The sequence below is a fragment of the Haemaphysalis longicornis genome, unplaced genomic scaffold (genome assembly GCF_048455015.1).
Source record: "Haemaphysalis longicornis isolate Haplotype H1 unplaced genomic scaffold, Haemaphysalis longicornis Haplotype H1 scaffold_7, whole genome shotgun sequence".
In the NCBI taxonomy this organism is placed as follows: domain Eukaryota; kingdom Metazoa; phylum Arthropoda; class Arachnida; order Ixodida; family Ixodidae; genus Haemaphysalis; species Haemaphysalis longicornis.
In genome coordinates, this window is record NW_027526422.1 from 139573877 (window position 1) to 139598482 (window position 24606).

General features: G+C 44.9%; 1 protein-coding gene across 1 annotated transcript in view; it reads right to left on the bottom strand.

Moving 5' to 3' along the window:
• The window catches only part of LOC144145188 (uncharacterized), a 63882-nt gene that overhangs the window by 30501 nt on the left and 8775 nt on the right, over positions 1–24606 (bottom strand). The window contains exons 3-4 of the mRNA XM_077676708.1: positions 13144–13206; positions 10833–10907 (exon numbers count right to left, since the gene is read on the bottom strand). Of these exons, the coding sequence (XP_077532834.1) occupies positions 10833–10907; positions 13144–13206 (138 nt within the window). The remainder of the gene's footprint in view (positions 1–10832; positions 10908–13143; positions 13207–24606) is intronic.

Genomic DNA, 24606 nt, shown 5'->3' on the forward strand with positions numbered 1-24606 from the left:
CTCGAGGTGTTCGAGGAATTAGAGGGGAGTAAATGGGATGTAATAGGGCTTAGCGAGGTTAGGAGGGCCGGCGAAGCCTTCACGGTGCTGAAAAATGGACACGTCTTATGTTACCGTGGTCTAGAGGACAGAAGAGAACTGGGGGTGGGATTTCTAGTCAATAAAAGCATAGCTGGCAACATAGACGAATATTACAGCATTAACGAAAGGGTAGCTGCTCTTGTAATTAGGCTCAATAAGAGGTACAAGCTCAAGGTGGTGCAGGGCTACGCGCCCACATCCAGCCACGACGACCAAGTAGTGTAATGCTTCTATGAAGATGTGGAATCGGCAATGGCTAAAGTAAAAATGCAGTATACTGTAGTTATGGGGGACTTCAATGCTAAAGTAGGCAAGAATCAGGCTGGAGACAAGGCAGTTGGGAACTATGGTCTGGGCTGTAGAAATAGCAGGGGGGACCTACTAGTTGAGTTTGCAGAACGGAATAACCTACGCATAATGAATACCTTCTTCTGTAAACGGGACAGTCGGAAGTAGACCTGGAGGAGCCCGAATGGGGAGCACAAAAATGAAATAGACTTCATATCATGCGATAACCCTGGCGTCGTGCAGGATGTGGAAGTGCTCGGAAGGGTAAGGTGTAGTGACCACCGTATGGTAAGATCTCGAATTGGGCTAGAGTTGAGGAGGGACCGCAACAAGCTAGTACGAAAGAAGCCGATAAATGAGCAAACAGTAAGACGTAAAGTAGAAGAATTCAGGATCGCGCTGCAGAACCGATATTCCGCCCTTAACGAGGAAGCCGAGCTTACGACACAGGAAGCCAGCGACAACCTTACACGCATTCTCACGGAGTGTGCAGTAGAAGTCGGGGGCACTATGGCTAGACAGGATACTGGTAAACTTTCACAGGAGACGAAAGATCTAATCAGGAAACGGCAAACCATGAGAATCTCTACCGCAGCTGACAGAATAGAACTAGCAGAGCTCTCGAAGTTAATCAATAAGCGCAAGACAGCTGACATACGGAAGTATAATATGGAGAGGATCGAATACGCTGTAAAGAACGGAGGTAGCCTGAAAGCAGTAAAGAGACGTCTTGGCGTGGGGAAAAATCAGATGTATGCACTTAAGGATAAGCAAGGCAATGTCATCACAAATAGGGATAAAATAGTCACAGTGGCCGAGGAGTTCTATAGGGATCTGTACAGTAGCCGGGACATACAGGATAATGCCGAACGAGATAGTAGTTCAGAGGAGATAGACATCCCACCAGTAACGACCGAAGAAGTAAGGAAGGCTTTGAAAGAAATGAAAGGGCGCAAAGCACCTGGTGAGGATCAGATAACAGCAGACCTCTTGAAGGATGGCGGAGAAATTGTACTTGAAAAACTGGCAAACCTGTATACGCAATGCCTAATGACCGCAATGGTACCGGAATCTTGGAAGAACGCGAACATCATCCAAATCCATAAGAAAGGCGACATGAAGGACTTGAAAAACTACAGGCCGATCAGCTTACTGTCAGTCGTCTACAAGGTATTTACCAAGGTAATCGCTAACCGAATCTCTGCAACCTTAGATTTCAGTCAACCTAAAGAACAAGCAGGGTTCCGTAAAGGTTATTCAACAATGGACCATATTCACACGATCAATCAGGTGATAGAGAAGTGCGCTGAGTATACTCAACCCCTATATATAGCCTTCATAGATTATGAGAAAGCATTTGACTCGGTCGAAACCCTAGCAGTCATTCAGGCATTACGGAACCAGGGGGTAGATGAGCATTATGTAAGAATACTAGCGGATATCTATAATGGGTCTACAGCTACTATCATCCTCCATAAGGAGAGCAGTAAAATACCTATAAGGAAGGGTGTCAGACAAGGAGACACAATCTCTCCAATGTTATTCACAGCATGCTTACAAGAAGTATTCAGAACGTTGGATTGGGAACAGGTGGGAGTAAGGGTTAATGGAGAATACCTCAGTAACCTCAGATTTGCTGATGACGTTGCCTTGCTAAGTAACTCGGGGGACGAATTGCAAAGCATGCTTTCCGCACTGGGCGAACAGAGTAGAACCGTGGGCCTGAAAATTAATATGCAGAAAATAAAGTAATGATCAATAACCTCGGGACAGCACAGCAGTTTGAGATAGATGGCGAGGCAGTGGAAGTGGTAAGCGAATATATATTGGCGATGAGATGTTTGAGTGGCGCCCCCTGGCTCTGACGTCGGCTTAGGGACTCGCGCCGCTGTTGTCTGCTACGCTCCGCTTGTGAGGGGCAGCAGTGCCTGTGCTAGAGATCGCCCGCTTTGATACTTTAACGCATTAAGAAGCGTATTTCTAATAATTCAGTTATTCTTGCCAGCTCCAACACCTCTAAATAATTGCAAGCTGTATCCTCCACAAGTTTGCAACAAACGAGGAGGGAGAGAACAACTTTCGTAAGAGCAACGGTCAGAATATCGTGTGTAATCCTTTCTGGCTTATGCGCGAGGTTCAGCGCTCAGAGCTGCTCAATAAGTATTAAAAATGCATGGGCTTCCCTATAGTATTCTTGAGATGCTCATATGAAGACTGAACAGTCTAATGCTACGTACCAAGCAGCAGGCCCATACATGCGCATCGCACAGCAGCAAATAAAGCGGCTCTCTTCTATTTCTATCGTTTTCGTTGAATTGTAAAAGATAAATGTTTTTTTTTCTTCTGGACCTAACGCATTATTATTTCTGCACCACCACAAACGTCTTATTAGTAGGTTTGGGGATGTTTGGGAGGCTTACAAAGATCGTGTGGATATTTTCTTCAGGCTGCATGGCATACATTCACTTCTCCATAAATTGGCTTTCTTTATGGCAGCGTACAAGAAGGTGCATATCCGCAGCGTGCGTTGTTTATTCACACGCAAATACAATGAGACGGTTTGTGCTACGCCACCGCGATCGCACCTCAGGCAACGTTATCTAGAGGACCCAAAGACGGCTTTTCTGCTCCGGATTTCTTACCTAACCATCGTTATCATAACGAACTGACCCGAACAATTAGGCAATTATTACGGTGTTGAAGGCTTGATATACTCGCTAACGAACGCAATAAATAGTATACGTGCATATATTAAAATAATCGAAACCGATGACTATTTCCAAGCAGCTCGTCATTCTTTTCCAATCCTTGCAGGCGTAAAAGAACGAATTCTGGTTACTCAAGATGCGTTCTATGAATTGAAGAAAATTACTTTTACTCTGTGGTCCTGGACTGAGGACCCGGCCCACTAATCAGCTCGATTTTACGGTTAAATAAAGTTTTCTCCTCCTCCTGCACCCCTCCTCTTCAGTGCAGTTTTCCTATAAAGCATATCTGAATATTGGCAAGATATGGCTGTGGTAAATGTACCTAAATATCCCTCCAGGTCTGAACAAACATAATCTTACTGTATCTTTACCGTAGACGTGACTCGTTTTGCTCAATACACCTCCATACTGGTTAGAAGCCTGGTATAAAAATAATCAAACCGCGCATGTACACGCAGCTATTTATTTGGAATTCAACCTACAGTTTTTGCTTCCCATAGTGCATGTCGGCATTTTTTCATACCATGACAACGTAAAGAGATGTGATGTAATACTTTCGAGCGTTCGAAAGGTTGCGAAAACTGGTTTACCTTACATATGATTACTGGGAGTCGTAATGCCTTCTGCCAAAGCCGACAGCCCGGAATGCCGGGAATTTGTTTCGGTCTTGTATTTTCGCTGTTGTCGGTTATTAGACTCTGAATCTACGCTTTGCTCGAAAGATTTCTCGATACAGAAGCTCACGCCTAGCTTCGACTCTGCGCGCTCGGCACACGACCGTATTAGCAGTAATGGGGCGACGCCGGCAATGTTTCTTCCGGAACGGTGTCAAAAACTATACTTTAAATCACGCTTTCAGCTAGTGTATGTTATTTAAGTCTCTTATTATTATAAAAAGTTGCGCATACGCAAAATCTGCTGCGGACAAGCATCAAAAGTCAACCGCGCGCAAAGAAACAGCAGAGAAAGCGAACCCGAGGGAAGCAGACGACAAATGCGAGCATCCCTAAGCCGACGTCACGGAGGCGCGCTTCGCAGCGCCGCCCTTGGTCGCGCTCACCGCCAATACTTAGGCCAAGTTGTGACCCCAGATCCCAACCACGAGGCAGAGATAATTAGAAGGATCAGAATGGGGTGGGGTGCATATGGCAGACATTATCAGATAATGAATAGCAGTCTACCATTGTCGTTGAAGAAGAAAGTGTATGACAGCTGCATCTTACCGGTACTCACCTACGGGGCAGAAACTTGGAGGCTCACTAAGAGGGTTCAACTTAAATTGAGAACGACTCAGCGGGCAATGGAGCGGAAAATGATAGGTGTAACATTAATGGACAAGAAGAGAGCGGAGTGGGTCAGGGAGCAAACTGGTGTTAAAGACATATTAGTAGAAATTAAGAAGAAGAAATGGACTTGGGCAGGGCATGTAATGCGAAGGCAAGATAACCGCTGGTCATTAAGGGTAACAGAGTGGATCCCTAGAGAAGGCAAGCGCTGCAGGGGGCGGCAGAAAGTTAGATGGGCAGATGAGGTCAAGAAGTTTGCGGGGATAAATTGGTCACAGTTGGCACAGGACCGAGGTAATTGGAGAATAATGGGAGAGGCCTTTGCCCTGCAGTGGGCGTAGACAGGCTGGTGATGATGATGATGACCTATAAACAAGATTGTCGGGCGCGGCATGCGACAAAGAGACACACAGGCGCTCCACTCGAAATAAAGGACTGCATATTCGCGCGGGGCTACGCCCTGGTAACCAAACAATGTAAACAAAATTCGCGCGTATCTTATAATACCATATCGGTTTTTATTTTCCCAGAACCTCATGTCGCTTTCCGGGAAAAAGCTGCTTTAGGAGGTTGGCAAAGCCCCGGAGGCCAGCCACAATATTATGATATGATAATGCAACATTCTAATATACAGTATAATCTACGTAATTCTATTACACATTATACAAAGTACACTAAACATGATTCTATGCTTCCTTCCTCATTTCTGATCCTAAGTAGTGCATGTGAGAAAAAATAGAAGGAAGCCCCCAGAAACACAATAGTTATTTTACCGCGTTTAACTCCGCGTATCTCAAGCACATTATTGTGCGCCCAGCCGTGTGCAGTATCCTTGTGTACTTCGAAACAAAAGTAATTACTCTTCATTTGATTTTGCGATAAAAACATTTATATTTATAGTTGGATTGTAGCAGTTATCTGAGCGTAAGACCTTTTATATTGCTACATTTTACTGCTTTGGCATATTGTTTCTTGCTGGGTGTGGTAAATCCACTGGATAACACGTTGCGTCCATATCAATGAAAACTATTATGATCGCTCCGTAAACGCTGGCCAGCAGCGTGAGAAGCACATTGAGGGGGCTTGTGTGTTGGATGGAGTGTTTGCGCGCGTAGTACGCCATTCATCACGTGCAAAACATATTTAATAGTTTTCGGAAGGTGTTGATTAACTGTAGTACATTGCTTTTGAAAAGTAAAAGACAACCACAAGTCTAGTTTAATTTCCTTTCATTTATTGCCACCCTAAGAGCTCCAAGGCATACCTTAAGGGGGGCGGTCTATAATAACTTGTTGAATAGAGCACTCAGTAATTACCAATGAATACAAGGCAAAGCAAAAACAACCAAAGCAATAAAAAATTCTCTGCACAGGCAACAAAAACGTGTGCTGGAAACAAAGGCGAGCATACACAACAAAAAATAAAGAAAGGCAAAAAATGCATACACAGTCAATCGTTGAACACACGATGGGGCAACAAAATTATAGCTTACAGTACAGAAATATTAGTGGGCGGAGTGCAAAAATTTACGATTGATGCACAAAGAATCAAAGAAAGTTAGGAATTACTGTATGTGAAGAAGGTTTTTCCGAAAGGTAGGACGGTTTGAGCAAGGGGTTCCAAAGTATTATAACATCTGGAGAAAAGGAGTTTTAATTGGTGAAGTGCGACGATTCATATGTGCTATTGGGTACAATTGTTTAGGTGGGAGGGTGTTCTTGGAGGTGTTTTTAGGAAGGGTGGCTTTGCTGCGGGTGATAAAAAACGGCGAAATAAGCAGAAACAAGAGATGGTTCGACGCGATGGTAGCGAAGGGAGGGTAATGTTTGTTTTAGGGCGCTCACGCAGGTGCTGTTAAAATTGTGACGGGATAGGAAGAGCGCAATTGGTTCTTGGCTAAAAATTTGTGAAGGGTTCCAAATGGAAGAAACGTGTTCCAGCTTGGGTGGGATTAATGTTCGATAAGCTACTTTTTTATATCCAGAGATACTGATTCTTAATTTCCGCGTAAGCAGCCAAGTGCGCGTGAAGCATCTGCGGAGGCTATTTCCACGTGTGTAGTTCAGGCGAGTAAACATGTGTACGACAATTTTGTAAGTTGGAGTCGGGTCAACAAGCACTGAATCAATTTTGTCAGGACAAGAAGCTAGGCTCTTTTGTTTGTGTGTGAATGAAATAGCTTGCAATTAGTTACATTTATAGGCATGAGTTAGGATTCGCACTAAGGCGTTGGGATCACGCGCCAGGTATTCAGAATCTTTCAGACTATAGATGGATGGCCGAATAAAGAACGAATCCGTCAGCAAAAAGCCCAACTTTATTTATTGTGTTACGTGGGAGCTTATCTATAAAGATTACGAATAGGATAGGGGATAGACGAGCGCCCTGGGGGATGCAAGCCGCACCATTTGCAAGTGGAGAGTAGCATCTATTGGCTGAAGGGAATTGTTTCCACTTTCCTAGTAGTGTATTATATTGAACGCGCTCAATTACTTTGGCGAAGCCTGGAAAGATGGCATCTGTTTGAAGGTTGTTATTCATTGCGTGAGGATTTTCATAGGTAAACTCCGCTAGTTCTATTACACATCATAGGAGTTTGCGAAAGGCACGTTGATGTGCCTGAGCGAAATTCATGAAATATAGATGTGACAGAATGCTTGTGGCTATGATGGGCTCAAGCAACTTCTATAAAATGCTCGTTAGTGAAATTGGACGATAGTTGGATGCAATTGCATTATCACCTGATTTGAAGAAGGGAATAATTTAGGCCTTCTTGCCAGTCATCTGTAATGTCACCTGTTTTTAATGACTGATTAAATATAATGCATAGGATTTCACTACACAAGAAAACGGGAAAATAGTTTGGTATTGATAAAATCTAAAGCGGTGGAGGAGCAGAGCTTGAGAAGTAATTGGTTTATATATGACCTCAGAATGATTAGTATTTAAGACATTGGTTAGGTTGAAAGGGGCATTACAGGTAGGGTGGTAGCGATATGATGGTCTGAGAAACGTATGCGAAATAGTATTAAATTTTGAAGCACACTGGTAAGGATTTATTAATCTACCATGTGAATAGAGCGGTTTCATCGCGCTGTGTTGAGATTTCAAGAACCACGTACGCCATAACGTGTTAGCAATAGTTTGGAACATTGAGAGCAGGTCTGTGGATCAAATAAACGTGCGGCAGTTGCCACTTTATTGAGGTATGACGTGGAACAAGTGTAGTACTTGCCCCACATTTAAGGGTTGTTTGTAGAGTTGGCTTGTCTATAAACACGCTTGTTTCGGTTAAGAAGGAATTTTAGGTCTTTGTTAAACCATGAGTTGTGGGAATATGTGGTAAAGGGTATAGAAGGCTTGTATTGCGATGCGTCACCGCATGTAGCGTAGAGAATAAACACACCTGATGCCATCGTGCCACAAAAATTGTTCCAATTTCATAAAACTTGGGCAGGCATTGAAAAAAAAAGACCCTGTTCCACCCATTGTGAAATGTGTCGAAACAGTGGAGCTGCGATTCTCTCATAACTGGTCGAACGTCAAAGGGAATTTGCTCGAGTAGTGCAGCGCCGTTTCCCGGCAAATTCTACGGTTCGCACAAATAAATCGGCAGCCAAAGGTCAGCGGCGGGAGGTTCCCTCTCCTCTACATCCCGTAGCGGGAAGAATCAAAGCCGCGGGTAGCGAGACCACTGTGACTTCGGTGAGCGAGTCTGGAAACGGGTTTCTGCGAGGCCGACGGCGTGACGCAGGACGCACAGCAGACTTACAAAAAGGCCTAATTACACCATACAACATCTGCGCTGTTAAAAGAGCTGACTATTTTACAGCTCAGACCCCTTTGCTCAAACCACCTGTTTACACCAATCCGAAAGACAGAGAGGGGCGAGGTTTGGGCCTGTTGGTGACACATAATGAGATAAAACGCGCTAACAAGACGAGGACGAAGAGAGAATACACAAGCACAAGCGCGAACTTTCAACAGAATGTATTTCGGAAAGAACCCCTTTTATACACTTGCTCTCACCACAAGGAAGTATCGCGCATGCGCACGTTTATACATCTCGTAGAAAACAAATTTCTTTTTCGGACAATGATACAGAAGGCGTGCTTATGCAGTTTGCTTTTAAGCGATCTATCATATCTGCTTCTATGATTTCGCGAGTTATTTTTTCTCTGTTTTTCCTGATTACAACACATTTTTGAAAATCCGCTTCACACCCCCCTTCCCACTCGCACGTGCTGCAGTGGTGCGCCAGCCATCCGCTACTCCCATTCCTCACATTAGCGCAGTGTTCACGAAGCCTATCGTTCAAGCAGCGCCCCGTCTGCCCTATGTACCGTTTTCCACATGAAAGGGGTATTTCATAGACAACATTTCCCACGCATTTGACATATTTAGTATCGTGCTTTTTGGCACATTGGAGGGGAGGTTTTCTAAAAGGATTGCTGGCTTTACACAGTTTAGTCAATTTGTCCGGCGCAGAAAACACAACTTTGATATTGGCTCGCCCGCCAATTTTCTTTAGATTGTGGGAGACACCGTGCAAATACGGTATAACGACGAATTTTGGGCGGCTGTTTGTTGCTGCGATTGGTTCATCCCGCGTTGCGGCGCGTATCTTTTTTAGGAGGGACTCAGCAACCGAAATCTCACGTGGACTGGATAACCAGACTGTGACAGTCTTTGCGACTGTTGACTAAGGCTTTTAGTCATGGTATGGGCACATGATTTTTTGATTGCATTCGAGAAACACACGCTTGCAATACCTCTTTTCACCAATTTTGTATGCGCTGAATGGTAAGGTAGGAGGGGCTTATTGCTCCGCGGCTGATAAGTCCAACAAGTATGATCCGGGTTAAAAGTTAAATTGATGTCAAGGAACTGGATGGTCTGGTTAACAGGAAGTTCATAGGTAAATCTAAGCGGTTTAAAATGTTCTTTGACTATGGTTAACACTTCAAGGGCACAAGATTCACTGGACATCAAGGACCTATATTATTCTCTGCCACAGGATAAACTGCTTTATTTTATTGAAGAATACATTGATGAGTTCGGTTCTGTGGCCTTTAAAAATGCTGCTGGGGTCTCGGTTAGCGGTTTTTTAGAGCTTTTATCGTTTTACCTGCGTTCCACTTACATTGAGTACGATGGTAAGCCGTGTCTTCAAAGAAAAGGAATTTGCATTGGTTCATGCATTGCCCCCATTCTTAGCGACTGGTTTTTATCTAAACTAGACAATGGTGTTGCCGGCTTCTTTGACAAAATGAAGGTGATTCGTGTCTTTCGCTTTGTTGATGATTTTTTGTTCCTTGTCGATTGCAAATTTGATGTGCTGGAATCTTGTGCCCTTGAAGTGTTAACCATAGTCAAAGAACATTTTAAACCGCTTAGATTTACCTATGAAGTTCCTTTTAACCAGACCATCCAGTTCCTTGACATCAATTTAACTTTTAACCCGGATCATACTTGTTGGACTTATCATCCGCGGAGCAATAAGCCCCTCCTACCTTACCATTCAGCGCATACAAAATTGGTGAAAAGAGGTATTGCAAGCATGTGTTTCTCGAATGCAATAAAAAAATCATGTGCCCATACCATGAATAAAAGCCTTAGTCAACAGTCGCAAAGACTGTCACAGTCTGGTTATCCAGTCCACGTGCAGATTTCGGTTGCTGAGTCCCTTCTAAAAAAGATACGTGCCGCAACGCGGGATGAACCAATCGCAGCAACAAACAGCCGCCCAAAATTCGCCGTTATACCGTAATTGCACGGTGTCTCCCACAATATAAAGAAAATTGGCCGGCGAGCCAATATCAAAGTTGTGTTTTCTGCGCCGGACAAATTGACTAAACTGTGTAAAGCCAGCAATCCTTTTAGAAAACCTCCCCTCCAATGTGCCAAAAAGCACGATACTAAATATGTCAAATGCGTGGGAAATGTTGTCTATGAAATACCCCTTTCATGTGGAAAATGGTACATAGGGCAGACGGGGCGCTGCTTGAACGATAGACTTCGTGAACACTGCGCTAATGTGAGGAATGGCAGTAGCGGATGGCTGGCGCACCACTGCAGCACGTGCGAGTGGGAAGGGGGGTGTGAAGCGGATTTTCAAAAATGTGTTGTAATCAGGAAAAACAGAGAAAAAATAACTCGCGAAATCATAGAAGCAGATATGATAGATCGCTTAAAAGCAAACTGCATAAGCACGCCTTCTGTATCATTGTCCGAAAAAGAAATTTGTTTTCTACGAGATGTGTAAACGTGCGCATGCGCGATACTTCCTTGTGGTGAGAGCAAGTGTATAAAAGGGGTTCTTTCCGAAATACATTCTGTTGAAAGTTCGCGCTTGTGCTTGTGTATTCTCTCTTCGTCCTCGTCTTGTTAGCGCGTTTTATCTCATTACCGAAAGACAGCGCAACCATAAAATATCTGCGCCGTTAAAAGATGCGTACTTGTATCTTACCGGATTAAGCGTGAGGAAAGCAGTAGTGGCTTTTCTCAGGCAACTCATCACTTGCTTTTTGAAAGGTGTCGTTGCCTGGAAAGTTGTTGGGAGGGAAAACTTTTGTTAAAAGAGTATGATAATGGGGCTCTTCTGTTTTCATCTTTTTCGAAGTGATGGACGCCTTTTCGCTATTTCGAAGGAGTAACATTGAAGCGCGGAGAATGAGTGAACACAAACTAGGTATAAAATTTGCTGGTGAAATTTTTTGACCTAGCTGGACGCATCTACAGATTTTTACGTATGCGTGATGGCCCAAGTGCACAGAAAATTAACGGGTAGCAGCAAAAATATTACCTTCGCAGTATCTAATGCATTCAAACATCGCCGTAACACGCGTTCTTACCTACACACTATACCACGCGTATTACCACAATGCCACTTAGCGGTTGCAACGCATGAATTTTCCAACATCTCTGGTGAAAATATATTTCCAAGTAAAGCAGGAGATATCAGTGGATATGCTGTTATTCTTCGCATTTTGAAATACATGGGCTGTTCAGGATGCGTAAGGGTCATGAAATACAGCCATGGGGATTAGTAGCAACCTCACTTCAAACAATCACTCCGCTGTACTTTCACCACAAAAGAACATGAAAGGAACTAGGAGTTCCTGTGCATCTAGCACTGTATACATTTATTATGAACGCCATCGCGCCTCTCCTTCTGTAGCCCATTAGCCGGACCAGATGTTCTGCAATCAGCAGTGAAAAAAGGTGATTCTAAAAGGCATACGCCCACCTGAAACAGTAACGTATGGTAAAACAATATCGATTCAATCCTGTTGAAAAACGCAAGGCAAATACCTAAAAAACTTCTTGTTGCGACCGTGCAATGGCTGGTGTTGATGAAGCACTCACACCTATCTCTGTCCATTATTTTCAGCTGTGGCTCCTTCCCCCCCCCCTCCCCCGCTTTTCCCAATCCATCTCGACCGAAACCTCGCCAATCTGGACCTAACGCCTTAAAGGCACTCCTCATACTATCGCTGCCTGTTCGCTATACGCTCTACACCGAAAACCACAACACGTGTTACCTGTTATCCCAACCGATCAACCATTGAGAGTCTGTTTAAGTATGCCGTCTGAAGGGGCCACGTATTTCTTTTATTCCCAAATGTGCTCGAGAGATTGTAGGTATGAGGTAACTTGTGCTGTCCCAGCAATCATCAGTTCACATTCCCTTCATCCAGGCAGTATGCATTGCTTGGCATTGGGTTGTGAGGTGGTTGGCCGAGGTCAAACGAGTGAGCATTTGCCAACGCTACCGTCGTTTCCCACAACAGGGTTTACTCTAAGCCTAATGATAATTCCCCCAAAGGAAGAATTTTTCTGTTATGCCAATTTTCTGAGACCTGACCTCGACTGCATTGTCCACAAGTCGATCTTGGTCATGGGGTATTTGTGAAATTTTTCTATCGGTGTCAGGCGGCCACCATAGCATTCCATACCTGCTTTGTCAATTAGCATGTCCTTGTGCAATCAAATCGACTCGTATTTAAACAAATGCACTTCATGCATCCAATAACGTTTCACAGAACCACCAGCAGCATCGTTATTATTACTGTCCTCACGCGGTAAACAGCTAATTTTCGAACTCCCCTAAGTGCTGCGACGGCGTGGCGAATCATGAGTGTTCATATCATCACAATGTATTTCGTGTCTCAACTAGTGTTAAGTAAGGTCCCTCACATGTTCCTAATACGCGATGCTTGTTTAAGAATTATTTGAGGTACTGTACAAAAAGCTTTTGGACGCAAGAAAACAATAAATTACCGCCAAAATGGCACCTGCTTTTCGGTGAAAGCAGTGAATGCCGTGAAAGAAAAAATCGACTACATTGCTTTTAACACTTTGCTCAGAATGGGTTGTATTTATTGATGTGGTTAGGTGCTCGAATTTCCTATCATATATGGGTTCTAGATCTTGAAGAACACTTTACAAAACATTTGTGAAATAAAAAAAGCACATATTTTTTTTTGCTGGCACTAAATATTACGCGCACGTACATTAGGGTTCTTTTAAGATGATGTGAAAACCCTTGTTTGTCAGCAGACCTCCAGCCTGTTCGCGTCTGGGGCTATGCTTGATTCCACTGAATTAATATACTTCTGAATATACTGTTAGTATACTTCTGGGCATTTGGGCTGAAAAACGTGGTACATTTCACTACATACTTTTACTGCTGCTTGTGAAATAAAAAGCCCTGTTTTTACTGATCAAATGGGTAAGCAATCCTAAACTATTTATATATTTAAAAGTGTTGTACTTACGTTCTGGTTCGCCTGTACAAAAGCGTAGCGTAACCTCAAATATCCACAAAGTATGTTGAGGTGCTGCAGAAGGAAAGAGGAAAGAGAAAATAACACGTTCAGTTTTGTTAAGACTACTCGTTACCCTGAACACACTTAACATGCTGTTTTTAGTTAGTCCCTGCTGGCTTCGTCTGATAATTTGTTCCAACCTTGAGGTTCCTTCGCATAAGGCTTATCACTGGAAATCGAAGGCATAGTCTTACCGTTACACTGTCACGAACACATATGTTTCGCGTTGAGATACCATGTATGTATTTTCAGTGCATAATTAGTGTCGGTTACTAGCAAGCCACGTTATTACCACCTCTTGAAGGATGGCGGAGAAATTGTACTTGAAAAACTCGGTAACCTGTATACGCAATGCCTAATGACTGAAAGTGCACCGGAATCTTGGAAGAACGCGAACATCATCCTAAACCATAAGAAAGGTGACAAGAAGGACTTGAAAAATTACAGGCCGATGAGCTTACTATCAGTCGTCTACAAAGTACTTACCAAGGCAATCGCTAACAGAATTTCTGCAACCTTCGATTTCAGTGAACCTAAAGAACAGGCAGGGTTCCGAAAATACTATTCAACCATGAAGCATATTCACACGATCAATCAGGTGATAGAGAAGTGCGCTGTATATACTGAACCCCTATATATAGCCTTCATAGATTATGAGAAAGCATTTGACTCGGTCGAAACTTCAGCAGTCATTCAGGCATTAGGGAAGCAATGGTAGATGAGCATTATGCAAGAATACTAGAGGATATCTACAATAGGTCCACAGCTACCATCATCCTCCTTAAAGAGAGCAGTGAAATACCTATAAGGAAGGGCGTCAGACAAGGAAACACAATCTCTCCAATGTTATTCACAGCATGTTTACAAGAAGTATTCAGAATGTTGGATTGGGAACAAGTGGCAGTAAGGGTTAATGGAAAATACCTCAGTAACCTCACATTTGCTGATGACGTTGCCTTGCTAAGTAACTCGAGGGACGAATTGCAAAGCATGCTTTCCGCACTGGACAAACAGAGTAGAACCGTGGGCCTGGAAATTATATACAGAAAACTGAAGTAATGATCAATAACCTCGGGACAGCACAGCGGTTTGAGATCGGTGGCGAGGCAGTGGAAGTGGTACGCGAATATATCTACTTAGGCCAAATTGTGAGCCCGGATTCCAACCCTGAGGAAGAGATAATTAGAAGGATGAGAATGGGGTGGAGTGCATACGGCAGACATTCTCAGATAATGAATGGCATCCTATCATTGTCCCTGAAGAAGAAAGTGCATGACAGCTGCATCTTACCGGTACTCACCTACCGGGCAGAAACTTGGAGGCTGACTAAGAGGGTTCCACTTAAATTGAGAACGACTCTGCGGGCAATGGAGCGGAAGATGACAGGTGTAACATTAAGGCACAAGAAGAGAGCGGAGTGGGTCAGGGAAGAAACGCGTGTTAAGGACATACTAGTAGAAATTAGGAGGAAGAAATGGACGTGGGCAGGGGAGGTATTGCGAAGGCAAGATAACCGTTGGTCATTAAGGGTAAAAGAGTGGATCCGTAGAGAAGGAAAGCGTTGCAGGGGACGGGAGAAACGTAGATGGGCAGATGAGAGCAAGAAGTTTGCGGGGATAAATTGGTCGCAGTTAGCACAGGACTGGGGTAACTGGAGAATAATGGGAGAGGCCTTTGCCCAGCAGTGGGCGTAGATAGTGTGGTGATGATGATGATGATTACTAGCAAGGTGCGTTTTTGTCACCCGTTAACTTTTTTGAATATTATTACAGCCTGAGACACAACGTACACATATAAACACTACAGACTCTCCCGTAGGACACTTCCTCCGCTACACGCGCAACTCACCTGTGAGGAAGCCGCTGCATGGCGCCAGCTACAAACGCGCTTCGTAGCCTTTCGCATTGGCGGCACACATTGTACCCTACCATGTACCCAGACAGACACACATCCTGTGGAGAACACCCAAACCTGTATCAGTCCACATGGGAATGCCCCAAACCCCCGACCCAATTGTTTATACCCAGCCCCTCCCATCCGGATGGGAAGCCGTGCTTTCCAACTCAGCCTTGGAAGACAAGCGTGGACTGACCGACCGGGCAAGACGGATCGCGCAGCAAATGGGGCCCTGGACTAAGGGAACAACCGTCTGAGAGCTACATATTCTGACTTTATAATAAGGTTTTCTACTGCTAATACTACAACGATTATCATGTGCCTGACTAATAATATATTGTTTGAAACTCCCCCGAAAAATTTTATTTCTGGGTCTTCAGAATTTTCTACTTTTTCACGAATCAGTAAGTTATTTAAATATGTTATTTCAGTTTCTTTAGGTTCCCTTATGAAACGAATACGCAGTTTTGGAGATTTTCAGTTTCGTTGCCGTTTAGGCGGCCTTAGTTCGCAATAAGGCGGTGGTTCTTCTGACTGCGGGTAAAGGCTGAAAGTTTGGCTCCTCGCTTTTTTTCCCTTTGCTGCCCTTTACCAGTGACCGCACTAAATGCAAGTTTACTGTTTTGTTATTGACATAAAATTTTACGTGGGAGATTTTTTTTGTTTCAATTAGAGTTTTCGGAAATTCACGTTCCAACCTAATAAAATTACTTCGTTGCTTTGGAAATTCCAACTACCCACAGGGTATTTTCATAGTGCAGGTTGTTTTACAATGCGTAGATCAACGCATTTTGATTTTAAATTTTATGAACTCTGTATAGCTGCGGCATGTTTGATAACACTGTGAGGCTCATCCCCGTAATCACTTCAGACGTTTTCCTTTAGCTTGCTCCTATCTGCCGTTGTCCCTATGCTAGAGTGGAGGCCAGACGTTATTCCATCGATTGTTGATTGATTGCAGGGTTTAAAGCGCCGCCGCAACGCAGGCGATGAGGCGCGCCTTAGTAGAGGGCTCCGGATTTATTTTGACCACCTGGGTATCTTTAACGGGCGCCTAAATCTCGTACATACGGGCGTTTTTGCTTTTCGCCTCCATCAGAAAAGCGGCCGCCACGGCCGGTAATCGAACCCGCGACCTCTTGCTCAGCAGCGCAAGGCCTTAGCCACTGAGCCAGCGCGGCAGGTAGGCGTTAATCAAGCGTGTGCAATCACAATCATTGTCAGCTTGCGGACCGCCACTGCAGAGTGAAACGATGTACAGAGGCTGTTTTGCTGCTTGAATCCTGCGACATCGGTGCCTACTTCACAGAGCCAATTTTACGGGCGAAACCCCTTAGAGGCTCAGGCTATCGGCGTCTCCTGTCGTCGTCCTCGGCAGCGGCGTATCTGGTATCTTGTAGTAACAGTACTAAAACCGGTACGCCCGTTTTAAAACACCTCGCGCTAGAACGTAATGCGTATACGAAAAGTACACACTTGGGCACTCGTTAGCCAACACCTCGCGCTAGGACATTTAACTCCGTGGATGAACTGCGTACTAAAGTACATTGAGACAGTCGTTTTCCGGCGCCACGCGCTAAAACGCTTCGTTCTTCAAAGACAAGAGACTGTTACAGCAAAGCTGTATACCTCTACCCCCAACGGTTACATCTCCGTGGGCGAAAACGCCAAGGCACCAAGAATACACTTATACACTACCTGCTTCGCCGCTCCTCAGCTTTCAAGTTAGTGGAGATGGCACGGTATTTTTAGATGCAAAGCATCTCTTGCTGTCGGCTCCGTCGTCCGTCGTCTATCAATCCGCCGGCCCAGGAAGACACCGGCAACACTGCCGCTCCAGGAGCCGTTTAAGGGGAAGCGTGCTCGTCTCGTGCCGGCCCAGGAAGACACGACACCGGCAACACTGTCACTCCAGCATCTCATGATCGGGGCTATGTCCCTCCCTTGTTGTGGCGCCGTTCAGACCCCTACTGCGCATGCTCGGCTCATCCCGGGCGGGCCCAGGAAGACACCGGTAACACTGTCGCTCCAGGAGCCATTAAAGGGTAAGACACCACCGGGTGTTCAGCAAGCCGAGCATGCGCAGTGGGGTATGGACGGCGCAACAACGACAAGGGAGGGACATAGCCCCGTCGCATCTAATAAAATTACACCATCTTCCTGTAGGAGAACCCTGAATAGTATGCGAAACAGCCATGAGCTCAACGCAATTTCCCATTTCGTAGTTCCGGTAAGTAAAAAGTGTGGTAGTTACCATGGAAATTAAACTGTAAATATAACGTTAGCTACGTTCTCCAAACTAACAGAAACGACGAACTGAAAACTAATGGGCACTTGAATCAACCCCATGGCTGCTTTGCATACTACTCAGGGTTCCCCTAAGGGAAGATGGTGTAATTTTTTTAACCCCGGCTCGTATTGTTTGTTGGACCTTGTACTCGATTCGTTGTTTTCTGCTATGTTTGGTGCTGCCGTTATGGCTTGTTTGTCTGAGAGACTTGAGAGCACAATTTATAACCCATATTCTAATGTGTCGTCACTTTATAATTATCTGCGTTCCTTTAACTGTTTTTGTCAGGAATATTTCCTTACATTAATTCTTAGAATTGCTTCTAATTTACTGAGGTGACTTTGCTTGGCGCATCTATTATCCTTATCTTCTTTATAGAGGGTCTTAAACATGTGTAAACATTTTTTAACAAGCCAACCGCGCCTCTGTTCCTTCACAAACTTTACACTAAGGTTTTATTTCATGGTTTCTTTTTTGTGACATGATCTACCCACACGGTTTTTAACCTGTTCTACCTTCCTACAGCCCAGGGTAACCACGTAGTTACTGGGTTCTGGAATCAGGTTCCGGGAAGTTTGCGTCAGGTATCCGGTCCCACTTAGCCTATTTCGAGTTGAACAAAGGTGTCTTATGCGCGATTTTCTTCACGCATCGATGACCCTCGCCCCTATTCTTCATCTTGCTACACATAACGCTCCTTTTATGGGCCTTTCTTTTGATGTGAGTGTTCATAGGAACTGCTTAGTGCACGTACAAGTTTCCGCCCCATACGCTACTCTCTAATGCAGATGTTAAGTTTCTAAAACCAATAGGTTAGCAACTGTTGTCTATTTCAGATGCTTTGCTATATTAAAAATCGGATTTATCGATCGTAGCTAGGATTCGCTCTGGCCACTACCAAAGATAAATGTGCTCATCCATGAGATCGCCCAGCTCTGCACGACAGTTTACAAATTAACTTTAGTTGAAGTTATAGCCAAGCCTCTGACAGAGCATTCGTGGTTTTGTCACTGGATCCCTTTTTGCAGCAATTCGTATGCTTGCTGAATATAACACTGTTCAAAGGGCTGAAATGTTTCCCATTTATTTCATGTATGCTCATTCGGATCACTAATATTTTCAGAGGTTTGGGTTCTTGTTTGAAAGCAGGCACAACGCCTCAACTCGACTACTGCTGGACAGCGCAATGGACAACCGCATCATCTGCCAGGGACCATATAAGCCGCCACCCCGCCAGCATTCCCTTCACCCGCCGCGGTGGCTCAGTGGCTAAGGCGTTGCGCTGCTGAGCACGAGGTCGCGGGTTTGATTCCCGGCCGCGGCGGCCGCTTTTCTGATGGAGGCGAAAAGCAAAAACGCCCGTGTGTACGAGATTTCGGCGCACGATAAAGATCCCCAGGTGGTCAAAATTAATCCGGAGCCCTCCACTACGGCGCGCCTCATCGCCTGCGTTGCGTCGGCGCGTTAAATCCCACAATCAATCAATCAACCAAGCATTCCCTTCAGTGGGCATGGGAGCAGCGCCTTCGGCATCGCTCCTAATCGTCAAACTTTCACCATGCAGGTCTTTCACGTGCTCCTAGTGCCATGGTTATCGGTTGCGGTCAGTGGCTGCGCAAGCTTCTTCGCCACCGCGCCGGTAACAGCCACTTCGTTTGATCTACCAGAAGAAATATCAACTGCGCAGACCTGCTGCGTAGTCGACCCCGACTTGCTGACAACTCCTCAACTCGACTACTGCTGGACAGCGCAATGGACAACCGCATCGTCTGCCAGGGACCATATAAGCCGCCACCCCGCCAGCATTCCCTTCAGTGGGCATGGGAGCAGTGCCTTCGGCACCGCTCCTAATCGTCAAACTTTCACCATGCAGGTGTGTACTTACTTGCCACTGTATGCGAAAAAAAGTGACGATCGTTGCTTATTGCTGTTCCCATGCCCACAAGTCTTAACGGAAACCTTGTCTGAGTGTTTTTCTATGGCTTTGCTGTTACTATGTTGCGGCGACATGGAATCTAACCCTGGGCCTACCACTATAGAGCAGATGCCCTTCTTGATCTAGAATCTTTACCGGAAAACCCAAGCGAGCAAATGGGGGCTCTCTTTCGGTTGCTAAAAGACGTTCACACGCGTTCAATTCAGGGTTCAAAACTTCAAATCGATCTAGCAGCCGACATAAAAAGCATCAAATCAGGACAAAAAAAATTGCGCCAATCCACCCCGTGAATGTGTTTGGAAAGCAAAGCTGTAAACGGCACCCATAACGATTACCCATGCGACGTCACTTAAATTCACTCACATCGCTCTACAAATAGCAAAACCAGAGAGAAGTGAAATGCACTTAACCACACCATTTATTACTTCAAAGAGATATTCTTGGTAAGGTTAAACAATGCATGATGCATGAACGGGGTTTGGTTGAGTTGTATTGGTGTAGCACAAGAGTGGAAACTTTTTATAAAATTAAAGTAAGCTCCAACCCGGTGTTAGACGATCTGACTTCTCCGTCTCTGCGCCACGGACGGAGGCGACGAGACTTGCGGCAGAGAAGGAGGAGGAGGAGGAAGAAATACTTCAGTTCAGATTTCTGAACGGCCCAGAGTGCAGCCCTGGGGAGTTATTCCTTCTTCTGTGTGGCCCATATGGAGTCCGCGCGGCATGTGTTCTGTCTACCCGCTGAAGCTGGGTAGGTAGAGAGTGCCTGGAAAGCAGAATCTCCCACTGCTCTTGTTGGGTAGTTGACGGAAAGAGTGGAGGGGGCTCAGGGCTAAAGTCGCACACCCCGATTACGGGGCGTAGTGTTCCTACTTCTGAGCAAAATTTACATTCAGCTTCGTAGCGATTCGGATACATTAGGTGAAGCCGCGTAGGCTGTGGGAAGGAGCCCGGATTGTATGAGCCGTAGGGTAGTTTGTTGTTCTCTGGAAAGGTCAGGGTAAGGCGAAGGTACGGTCTGTCTCAGAAAGCGATAATGCTGGGTTATCTCCCTGAACGTGACAAGCGGGTGACTGTCCTCGAGCAGCTCCATAGCACGGGAGGTAAAAGCGTACGCTTGTTTGGTGGGCGTATTTGTCACCCTCCATTGAAGCGTGAGGGGGTGTCCAGATGAGCTGAGTGGAACCGTTTGGGGAGTGGTTTTTTAGCCCGCGAAGTGCAGGTCAGGACACCCAACCCTACTGGTAATTCCAGTAGGCTTGCTGGGAATCGATGTCTACCCTCCGAACTCCTGCTTGAGCGAGAGCCAAGATGATGGCTGCCTCTTCTGCTGCCGTCATTTCTTGGGTCCTAAACGAGGTACACACAAGGAGGTTGGTTCTGGAGGTAGGTACGATGATGGCGTATTGCTGCCCTCGATGTTTGGAGGCGTCTGTGTAGATAGCTGCATGATCCCCACCGACGTTGGTGTTTAGCGCTTGAGCTCGTGCTTTTGAGGTGACACTCCTCATGTGAGGGGTTCATATTTCTAAGCAAAAGGAGCATCTTTAGTTTTAGTCGCCAAGAGTCTGGGAGTACGTCAAGCGGAGTGACATTCTTGGCTGCCCAGCCCATCTGGTGAAGCATGCGGTCACGCATCGCCGTTCTGAGTCGGACCTTCTGGTTAGAAAGATGGCCTTCTATCAGCTCTTCCACCTTGTTGTGGAGCCCCGTGCTAAGCAGCCTGTGTGTGGACGCACTAATGAGAAGACCAATGGCCTGCTCGACCGCCTTTCTAATCATTATATAAAGCATCACTATGTCTTCCTTGTCGAGAAGAAGACAGGGGGTTGACGTATGTAACTCTCGAGAGGACAAAAGCTTTAATTAATCGAAAGCTACCGGATTTCTTTAGGCCTCGCTTCTTGGTGGCAACTCGCCTTATCATGTGTATGATTTGATTAATGCTGTTTTTGAGGCACTGCAAGGAAACGTCACTCTTGGTGTTAGCCTCGAGATGTAGGCCCAGGATCTTGATGCTGGGGCTTGGAGTGATGGCCTGGCCATCAAGGAGTATTTGAATGTATTGCTTGGTTTGGCGTGAGGGCGGACGACAAGGAGCTGTGACTGTTTACGTGAACACTGGAGGCCACAGGCTTTAGCACATTGGCGTACTAGAAGTGAGATGCCATGCATTGGTGTGAGCTTCCTTTAATTTTTGTGACTCTTAGCACATGAGCAAGGTGCGCACAGGGCCGCTAGACGGGCGTGAGTGGTCGCGGGACACTCTCACGTGGCATTCACAGAGAACGCAGGGGGTAAACCCGTAGATGTGCTTGGTGAGTACACCACCCGTCTTCCCAGTCTTCGCGTGGGCTCGTAGCTAAATAGGTAAGACAACGGGCTCTCGCTTCGTTAGTCTATTTGTTCCAGGTTCGATTCCCGGTGGTGCCAGTAAATTCTTTTATTTGTTCGCTGTAGTTTTCTGGTGACACCAACGGTCGCGAAAGAACCCTTGGGGGGTAGAGGTAAAAAGCTTTGCTTTAAAAAGCATTGAAGCCAAGGTATCCGACATTCAAAGCAGGCTTGATGCCCTAGAAAAGAAATCAAGTAGAATAGACGACCTTGGCGCGCAAATTACACAGGTACAGCCGACTGCTGAATCACTGGCTGTACAGCAGAATGTCTTGGCGTCACGTATTGACGAACTTGACGATCGTTCACGCAGAAATAACCTAATTTTTTATGGCTTGCCTGATGCTAAGAAAACTTGGCAAAAAACGGAAGCTAAATTAACTGAGGTGTTGAGCGAAACCATTACCTCATTTCCCGCAGACTCAGTTGAGCGCGCGCATCGTATAGGCAAGCTATCACCAAACAAATGCCGCCCTGTTGTTGCAAAATTTTTGAACTTTAAAACTAAGGAACAGGTATTTTCCGCTCGTAAGCTGCTAAAACCAAATAATTTAACAGTATCTGAAGACTTCTCTCCGGCTACTCATTTTGCCCGTAAAAAATTAACCGAATTCGGCAAAAGCCAACCTGGTTCCCCTCCCTTTCTAATCAGCTACAACAAGCTCATTGTAAACAAGAAACGCTACACTTACAACGCAACTACATATAGCATAGAGGAACTTAACGCCAGTGAACACCCTGAGGCAGATGATAACGTCGCCGCCACTACAAACGATGTCCCCTAGGACTGCGACAGGGGCAGTGGACGGCCGCTCGCACAACTGTCAGTCATATTCACTAATGCACGCAGTATTGTTAACAAACATGATTCATTGTCATCCGCAATAGATACTTGTTCTGCACATATTATTGCACTCACGGAAACTTGTCTGTCTGCGGATATACAAAACTCTGAAATCTTTGAAGAAGCGTCCCACTTTAACATATATCGATACGACCGCACTACGTCCCGTGGTGGAGGTGCACTTCTGGCAATTTCTAACAAAATTCCTTCTTCGAGCATATCAGTTAGCAGCAATCTCGAAATCATCTGGGCCTCAGGAACAGTTGGTCATCGCCAATTCATTCTTGGTGTGTGCTATAGATCCCCGACCTCTTCCACCAATTTTATAAATGAACTGCATGACGTCCTTAATGAGATTACTACCCGGTTCCCTACATCACCCGTCATACTTTTAGACGACTTCAACTACCCCAATATAACATGAAATACTAATCCTCCCACGTTAGCTCCGTTTTCAACCGAATCGCAAGGATTCTTGGACATGTGTTCCACCTCTTCACTCACCCAGGTTGTCTCCGAGCCAACCGGGCTATCACCTACCGCATCAAACACACTAGACTTAGTTCTAACAACTACCCCTGATCTCATCTCTGCTGTAACTTGCTTTCCTGGAATCAGTAACCACCTACTGCTTAACTTTCATATAGAATATTCCGTGCCCGAACGCTCCAAAAAACGCAAAACTGTGTTCGACTACAACAGAGCAAACTTTAACGCAATAAGTACTGAACTCGATGCATTTACAGCCGTCTTCTTGAGCAACTTCGACAATAACTCACTACAATCCAACTGGGACGCATTCGAAAACAAAGTGCATGAACTAATTGAAAAATATATTCCAAAGCGAGTCATTACCACGCATTCTCACGCACCATGGTATAACATTCATATCAAACGGTTATCGAGCAAGAAGAAGCGTCTCTATTCCGCAGCTAAACGATCACCTTCCAGCTTGCGTTGGAATGCGTACAAGACTGCAACTGAAGCATGTCTTGCAGCTATCAAAACGGCGAAAGAAAATTTTCTATCTAACGTACTTTCATCGATGCTTGCTTCAAATGTAAAAAAAATGTGGCGGACCATTAACCCTCCTTCTTATGATACTATTGCCTTGCATGATTCATCTGACAAACCCATCCACAACAATCTCTGTGCAGCACTTCTCAACGAAACGTTTATCAGCAATTTTTCCTCTGATTCTTCGAAGGAAATTCCTCCAACACAAGCATTGAATTATGAATCTACACCTCCAGTACGAATAGATGTATCTGGTGTCGCTAAGCTTATCGACGGGTTGAACAACTCGTCATCTCCCGGCTTTGATGGTATTAACACCAAATTTCTGAAAAACACTAGCGCATATTGTTCAGTTCTATTAACAAAAATATTCCAACAGTCTTTGGACACGGGTACGCTTCCTAAACAATGAAAAATAGGGAAGGTGATTCCACTCTTTAAATCAGGCAGCAAAACCTCTCCTTTAAATTATCGGCCTATTTCTCTCACCAGTAACTGTTGCAAAATATTAGAGCACATCATCCACAGTAACTTGGTTAACTTTCTTGAGTCTAACTCAATATTTCAGCAGCTCAACATGGATTCCGTAAGTCATACTCGTGTGAAACCCAACTAATACGTTTTACTCACAAATTGCACCAAATCTTAGATCGATCATCTCATGCCGATTGCATCTTCTTAGATTTTTCAAAAACGTTTGACAGGGTTTCACATAGATTGCTGCTTCATAAACTAAAAGGCTTAAATTTGGACGATACCTTGTTAAAATGGATAGAATTTTTTCTTACTAATCGTTCTCAGTTTGTTGTTGCTAATCAATATTGTTCTGGTTTTATTCACGTTTCATCGGTCGTTCCACAGGGATCGGTGCTTGGGCCGCTATTGTTCCTTGTTTATATCAACGAATTGGCTAGTCTTTTAAACTCGAATGTTCTTCTATTTGCAGATGATTGTGTTATTTTTCGTGAAACAATTAGTGACAATGACACCACCATATTACAGTCTGACCTTAATGGTGTTGCTAACTGGTCCAAAG